The 8,471-nt window shown below is 36.2% G+C and overlaps 1 protein-coding gene across 1 annotated transcript; it reads left to right on the forward strand.

The window, feature by feature from the left end:
• The first annotated feature begins 5,982 nt into the window (after positions 1–5,982).
• Positions 5,983–8,197, forward strand: LOC105430590 (uncharacterized). The gene is made up of 2 exons (XM_011644218.3): positions 5,983–6,130; positions 6,539–8,197. Exons 1-2 carry the CDS (start codon positions 6,116–6,118, stop codon positions 7,526–7,528), a joined length of 1,005 nt encoding a protein of 334 aa, XP_011642520.2. The 5' UTR covers positions 5,983–6,115; the 3' UTR covers positions 7,529–8,197.
• The last annotated feature ends 274 nt before the right edge of the window (positions 8,198–8,471 follow it).

An 8,471-nucleotide genomic window follows, 5' to 3' on the forward strand; every position in this document is an offset into this window, starting at 1 on the left:
AGAGAGAGAGAGAGAGAGAGAGGCGTGGAATAGTTAAGAGAAAACGGAGTATGTAACACTCCAATTAAGCTGAGGCATCAGTCCACGATGTCTAGAGTGCAAGGCTTGACAATGAAGCTCTCATGATGCTGAATACCGTAACGAGTTGTAACGATATAACGTCGGAGAGAGCGAATGCGGGCTCACCAAAAGTTTCTCAAATTTTCCCACGAGCTTCTCCTTGCTCGGTGCAACGAGAAGGAAGTTAAGTGTATTAATGCGCAATGTACACATAACCAATTATGACGTACCAACAATATCGTGAAGATTTTGTAATATATACTTTATAAACGTAAGTTAACATATTCTCTTCCTCTAAAGAGGTTCAGATAACGGGTATAAATTGTACTTTTGAAATTTGTCGAGTTTTTATCTTTAAAATGAAATAAATATATTAAAAGATTATTTTAAATAACTTTTATATTAAATTATTAATTATATAATAATTTCAATAAAATCTGTATATTTATGATATAAAAATAGTATTTATGTTATAAAAATAAAAATTAAATTATTATATTTATTTTATGAACAATTAAATAAAAATATATATGTATGTTTTATTTTTCTATGTTTTTATATACTCTTAAAATATTAATATATTATGTTAATTTACTATTTTGAATAACTGAAAGTGATACCTAATTTCTTTTATATATATATATATATATATATATTTATACAATAATTATGTTATATTTTATAAAATAATACTTGTACAAAATTTCATCATTTCTTTAAAATTATTAAAAACACAATTTTAAATGTATTATTTTTTTGTAATATGTTAATATTAAAATTTAATCCAAGAAATTGAATGTATCAGAAATCGATTCTTTTATCTTATTAAACGTATTGCTAAGAAGGATATTACAGAAATATTATTTCAGAAGAAATGCTTTAGACGATTAAGGAATCAATATCCGTCTTTATGTTCTTCTTTTTATCCAGTATCAGCGAGTCTCGTTTGTAAAAGAATATTGAGGGCTCCGTGTTACGTAAAATAAACTGTTTTTTAGCGATTCGTTTCGAGGATTAACGCTCCGTTAGTCACGACGGATAAAACGACGGGCGGCTCCGCCACGACGAAATTCCTGAAAGAAGTCCTCAGGGCGGACTCAAAGCGAGCGACTCTGTCGCTCCTCGTCGAGGCTCTCTCCTCCATTATTTTCTCCCCTCTGTCTTCCCCGTCATCTCTCTTTTACCGCCTGTGCCTCTCTTACCCCCGACCTCTTTACGCGTTACCTCGCTCGCGAAAGTTTCGATCTTGGGTGCTTCACCCCTTTTAATACGATTACCAGCCGATGCGAGTTCGCGCTCTACGTCGCGCTCTACGTCGTCTTTGCAAAGCCTGCAGCATCCTCCCCAATGGCAAAGGCGCCCTAGAATTCATTTCGGTTATGGGGCAATTCCACGAGTCGTTGGCAATTTACGAAAACTTGCCGCTTTCCACGGCGGAGCCGACCGATCCACGATGTAGACCAGATAAAAAGCGGTACGGAAGCATTTGCGAGCACTCCCTTTAAATTGCTCGCCGTATTTATGTGCATACTGATGTACATATATCTCCGCATATAGAGTGATTCTCGAAGATTTTGAACTGCCTTAAGGTAATCATAAAGTTTGATATTCTTTCGATTTAATCTATCTACGGAGAAAAACTCGACATATTATATTCTCCTGAGCACATTTTATACATTTAATGCTCAATATACTAAAAAGATATATTTTTAAACTTTTAATATTGCTTTTAGATAAATTTATAATAATTTAAAAAAGATATTATTGAGATGATTATAGATACAATAATAATAATCAAATTTAAAGAAAATACAACACAAATACAAATCATCTCACAATCTAGATAAATAATTTTTATATTTCTGCAAGATTACTTTATTATATTTAAGTTTGATTTTACTTATCACGTACGATTTTTATAATCGCAAAAAACTGCATTCGACTCGGAAGTCGATCGAGAATTATATAAAATTATTTCGGAAACAATTAATTGCAAATTATTTCCGGATCTCATCATTCAACTGCGAGTTTTTTATCGTTATTTTTAGAAATCCGTAAAAATCGCAAAAATCGTCTTACAAAGATCCCAACACAGCAACAGAGATGTCGAAATAGTACAAGATTACGGATTTCTTTACAATGTCTCGTGCGATGGTATAAGATGGATAAGTTTGATTGTTGGCGGTTGCAATTTGCGCGAAACACCAAAACTGTACGCACGAAAATACGCTCGAGATCCGCGCACGCCGTTCAAAAAGCTAGGCGAGAGAAAAGTTTTTATTTCAGCGTTTGCGAAATCGAGTTCTTCTCGTCGACTTTCTCTCCTCATCCGCACTCGCGCCATCAGCCCGACGACACACCATCGTTCTCCGTCTCGTCGTCTTTGCCATCCTGAGTGCCGTAAAACAATGTCGACGTATGAATCCGCGAAAGAGGTTTACGAACTTCTGAGCGCGCACGAAAGTGCGTTATTCGTGACGAATGGAAACGTGTCAAGGCGCATCGCGCAATATTTTGTCGCGTAACCTTTCTGATTTATAGGACGTATTTTTAAGAGTTTATAAGCCTTTTGATTTACCGGGGGACAGATTTATTCGTACGTCGGATGATTAAAAATTAAATTCTTACGAGTATCTATAATTACTTTTCTGTGACTTCGATATCTGTTTTTTGTTATAAAATATTTCTAAACTAGATGAAATACATATTTTTTTTGCATATAACTTATTTAGGTTAAAAAAATGTTACTTTCAAATTTTAATTTAATTAATTTTTCGCTAAAATCAGAATACTACCAAAAATCATAGAAAATATTATATAATTCTTACAAATTCTACATATGTATAATTTTATGATTCGTACATGTATGTAAATACAAAAATATCGGATGGGTTTACAAGCGAAATCGTGCTTAAATTATAACTGCATTGAATTTCACGAATGGTAATCGATTTAACACATATATTTGTCGTTTTAATTAGCAAAATCTATTAATTATTCATGTTATATAGTCGACCTTATTGGGCGAAAAGAAGAATTCGCAGGTGCATGTTTTGGTTTCCTTGAAGACAGGTTTAGTGAAAGTAGAGAAACACGAAAGTTTACGATGTGTCTACCGGATTTTAATCTGAATAGGGAAGATCCAACGTTCAATGACCAGAATTTCCGCTAATTTTAATTTAAAATAGTAGACTTATGGACATTTCGTAACAAACGATATTTTTTTATCACATTTAAAAATTAAAAAGTATAATTAATTATACTTTTGGAATGTTCAATATTAAATCTATTGATAAATAAGTTGATAGATCACAGAAATTAAACTTATTTTCAATTAAAGTAAATTGCAAATCATATAAACACGGTTTCGTTATGTATTTGTACTTCTAATTTATAGAAAAACTTTTTAATTCCAAATGTTTAGTAAATTATGTTTTGGACAATGGCTTGGTATAGAAAGAATTGTCTCAATAGTCCACAAAAACGACATCGCACAATGCGTAGAGAAAGGAACAAAATTTTTTCTACGTGGTATCGTTGCCAGTGCATGTATTAACTTCCAGATAGTAACTGCAAAAGGGAACTTGTTCACGAGAGTAACAAGGGCCGCAGGACCGCAAATTTTTCCATAAAGCTGTCGACACGCATTCCTTCCGCGGTCGCTTCCGAAGTTCGCGCTCGTGGGAGCGGTCGTGAGGAAAAAGAAAGGCAACAGAGGCGCAGTATTTATAAAGAATCCTAACGACTCCGTAATTAGTGTAATTACAGAGCCGTGTCTTGCGCGGTCTTAATGCTCGCGTCACTCGAAACGCGCTCTCTCCGTAATTCCTTCTAATGTATCTGCCGGCGAAAAAGGGCGGCCAGGTCCCGGCCTCAGCCAGGGGTGGAAAGAGACCTCCGACACTACGACAGTGCGACTGCAGTATCTAGATCGAAGCTGTTCTCCGCTTGCGAACGAGCAGGATCCTCCTCGACGATTGCCAGCCGAGAACGGATTACCTCTAATCTCTGACATTAGCTCCCGCTCTGCATCGACCGTCCTTCGCGCTCTTACAGGAATATGTCTCCATTTACTTTCTGTTCTTTTTCTCGGCACCTCGCTCGTGAATACCCGAATAAAAAGGATGACGCGGATAAATCTTGACGGCGCCTGCTAGCGGACTCTCAGTGGAAATCCTTTGGAAACTGCTAATTATGAGAAGGCGCCTGGCCAGCAGCTAAATACGCGCCTTACCCCTTCAAACGCGATAGCCCGTTTGAATCGCATAGCTTTAAGAGGAAACTCGTTCTTCTGCGCCCATGCTATTTCTTTGAGTATAATTGACACTTGTAGTAATGATTGCTTGAAGCGAAAATCAAACGCCGTATTTGTTAATCAGTTTTTAGAGATGCAATTAAATTAGTTTTATTTAATTTCCTTTTTCAGTCATGTTAAATAGCAGTAAGATTTTATAATTGATAGATTTTAATATGTGACAGTCATAATATTAAAATAGCATTGTCTATTAAAATTATAAACAATAATCTTAAGATTGTTTCTGTCGCAAAAGACATTTACCTTTACTCTATTTTTACTATAAGGAATATATATAGAAAATAAATTATAAGACAAGAAGAGAGATGTATTATGCACTCTGCAATAATGAAGACTTAAGTCTAAATCACGTATGCTTTGTAGGAATATTGAATCATTGTGTGGTGAGTCCAATTAATTCTCAAGTAAGGAAATTAGGACTATGACTGTGAAACGGAGCGCGGTTCTCGCAACGCGCTCAACGAGACGTTGCTAATTGTCGCCGTATGGTTACCGATTTATTGCCCTAGACTAGCGCACTGCTCCGACTAAACTGTAAGTAAAAGGGCAATTACCAGTTGACCGCAACAAATAAAGCAACTAGAAAGATATTAACGCAGGTGTATCAGTTATAGTATTAGGTAACGCATCTCCTATTCCTGTCCCATCGCGGATTATATATAGATTGTCATTAAAGAACTTTGCGACAAATTTGACTTTCTTTTTGCGAAATAGTAGAAAGTAAGACCCAATTAAAAGCATTACTTTTTCATCATATTTACAAAGAATTTTACGTTTTATTTTTTAATGCCATGCATCATACGTTTAATTTAAGGATAAAATAATTTAAAGATCATGTATTGATTAAATGTAAACTTGTTCCTATTATTATTCTATTATATTCATATATTTTATTAATTTCTAAAATCCTAAATAATTAAAAAATGTAACAGTCTTATTTATTCTTTTTTCTTATTGAAGATATAGTAATCAATAATCTGGAGCATGCTTGTGAAGCATATTTGCATTCTATATGTGTATGGACTGTTATATGTCGGACGTTGAAAACAATCGTGTGACATGGAAATGACATTTCCATGAATCCAGATACCAGAAAAAAATATCGTTCGTGATAGCGACTTTACAAGTGCAGTCCAATTAAAAAAGAAAAAAACTTTATATGACGGCCAACAATGGAAACAATAAATCTTTTCACTTGCATCATGTTAACAAACATACAGACAAAAGCGAGTGTTATTTAAACTTTAGCATGTGCATAAAATTCTATTTTCATTTTTGAAAATTTCTTCGATCTTGATTTCTATATATATATTATACAAATATAAATCACATTTTAGATAACATTTTAGATAACATTTTCACATACTTTAACATATTTAAATTATATATTTAAACATACTAAACGTTCCAAAGAAATTTGTTAATTAAATAAATCTTATAGTATAATAACTTATGTTATAAATCTTATAATATAATAACTTATGTTGATAGCAAGTAATTTATGAATATTCTTCTTCTCAATTTTTATTTAGCAAATCACTTCTCAAGCATCTTCTTTGCCTGATCAATTACGTCACTGAGGAAGTTTGGGAGTTTCAGAATATGATGAGTCTAGATCAGAGGGCGTGTTGCAGTGGATATCTAGTGAAAGTAGTTATATCGTCTGGCATCACCATATAAAAACCGACGATTCGATGATATGAAGCACATTCAGACTCATCTCCTCATAGCACGTTCAACATGAGGACATTCTTAGTGAGTAGTAAAATTTTTCGTCAAATTTCTTTTTTATGTCTTATATCTGAATAATCGTAAGTGCAACATAAGGAAATAAAGTTTTATTATTCGTCATAAGTATTTTAAATAAAGATGTGCAGTTCTTCAATTTAATCAGTAATTTATTATTAGTGAACACAAATTTGTTTCATGATTTATCCTATAACATAATTATTTAATTTTTTATTGGAACATTAAAATTAAAATGTAGTTTTGTTTTTACATTATATTTATTTAAAATATTAAATTTTTCATTAATTACTTGTCATTCTATCTTGATAAAAGAGAAACAATTAGCGACACAAATTTTCAATGCACCGCATTACAAAAAAAATACAATTTTTTTTTGATAATTAATTGATATTAATGACAAATTATTGCTTTCAGATTTCATTATTAATCGTCTCGGTCATCGCCGGCGATGCATCGGAGAAGAAACATGATAAACGTGGTCTTCTACACGGAGGATACGGAAGCTATGGTCCAAACATTGGCCATGGTGGCATCGTATTGCAGGAACACGGATATGGACATGGATATGGCCACGGATATGGGCACGGATCTGGATACGGACACGGATATGGATATGGGCATGGAGGATATGGGCACGGAGGATTTGGTCATGGATTCATAGACGGAGTGTCACATGGTCACGGAATATACGGACCAGGCATTTCTGTGGGACATGGACCAGGCATTATTGTGGAACATGGACCGGGCATTGCTGTGGGACATGGACCAGGAATTGCTGTGGGACACGGACCAGTACATCACGTTCACAGAATCGTCGTGAATCGCGTGGTTCCAGTTCCAGTTCCCGTACCTCATCCCGTTCCCGTCACTCGCAAGGTTCCTGTACCGGTGCCGCATCCTGTACCCGTCGAAGTGAAACGTCCAGTCCCCGTTCCTGTACCTCGACCCGTTCCGGTTGTAGTCAACAAACCTTACCCTGTTAGCGTACCTCGTCCAGTTCCAGTACCGGTACCCCATGCCGTGCACGTACCGCAACCGGTGCCGCATCCAGTTCCAGTTCCACATCCAGTCCCGGTACCAATTCACACACCGGCCCCAGTACCAATTCCGCAACCCCTACCGATCAACCCTGAACCGTATCCGTTGCCCGTTCAACCAATTGGTCCCATCTCTTCTATCCAATCTATCGCTTCTTCCCAACCAATCACTTCCATCGGAATTGGATCGATCGAGGCGGGAGCTGGAGCAATATTGGAAGGCGGACAAAATACTGGATTTGCCATTTCCGGTGGCATTGTAAATGGTGGTGAACAGTTCGGCGCTGTAAGCTCGGGACTGCAAGTGAGTGTGGACTCTGGTAGCGAGGGATATTCTTATCCAGTACCAGAGAAGAAATTCTTTTAAATCCCAAGAATTTGATGGAATCCGTTACGGGCGACATCTCCGATTTGCACGCCGACACGATACATCTGCGGTTTTCAAGACTTTCGGATATATACGGCACGCGGCTATCCCGAGTCACGCCACACCCATTTATCCTGCGTTTCACTTGATATTTATGGATTCTCACACTACGAAAGTACCGCGCGCGAGATCGTGACCTCGATTAAAATTCCGCCTAAAACCGTAAAACGAAAGGGATCGAGGTACATAGATAGATCGGCATTTACTTTCGCGCTTTCGACGGTGACAAGAGAAAGAGAGAGTGTTGCATTTTGAAGGCGTGAAAGTAATGCAAAGTCTGAGAAGATGAACAATCATGCGAGCGCGCGATGCAAAATAAAAAATATGAGAATCCATTCGATACTCCGTGTTACGATAATCCGACGTAGGCAGGAGAAGATTGCTAAGAATTCTTTCAAGATGTATTGTTCGTACGTTTATAACTGGATCGTATTCTAAGCATGATACAACCAATCATTTGTAACTATTTATTTGTCCTTTTATCCATAAAAAGCACACCTCCGTCGTATATCATAGAACATATTCCGGTAACAAATAAATTTAAATAACTATAAGTGCAACTGTAAACTATATATTTGTAAGAAGAATATATCTCAAATTATTTGTTAATTTAACTAGCGTTGATTGTTTTCTCCTCATTCTTGATACGATATCCTTATTCCGGAACCCTTTCAGAAAGCAATAACTACACGCGATATGATCCTGCAGGTTCGAGATACGCAAATAGATTTACCTCGATTCGAAAGTGATTAAAGTTGCTACCTCCTTACCCGCATCGCATCCCAAATTACCGAAACTTTGACCTTGTGCTTTAGCAGACTCAACAACCACATAATCATTTCGTACTGCCTCCGGCTATGATCTCAGCTTTGTAGGCAGTCGA

This window comes from Pogonomyrmex barbatus, unplaced genomic scaffold, assembly GCF_055798465.1.
Source record: "Pogonomyrmex barbatus isolate J1 unplaced genomic scaffold, ASM5579846v1 scaffold12, whole genome shotgun sequence".
NCBI classification, from domain to species: domain Eukaryota; kingdom Metazoa; phylum Arthropoda; class Insecta; order Hymenoptera; family Formicidae; genus Pogonomyrmex; species Pogonomyrmex barbatus.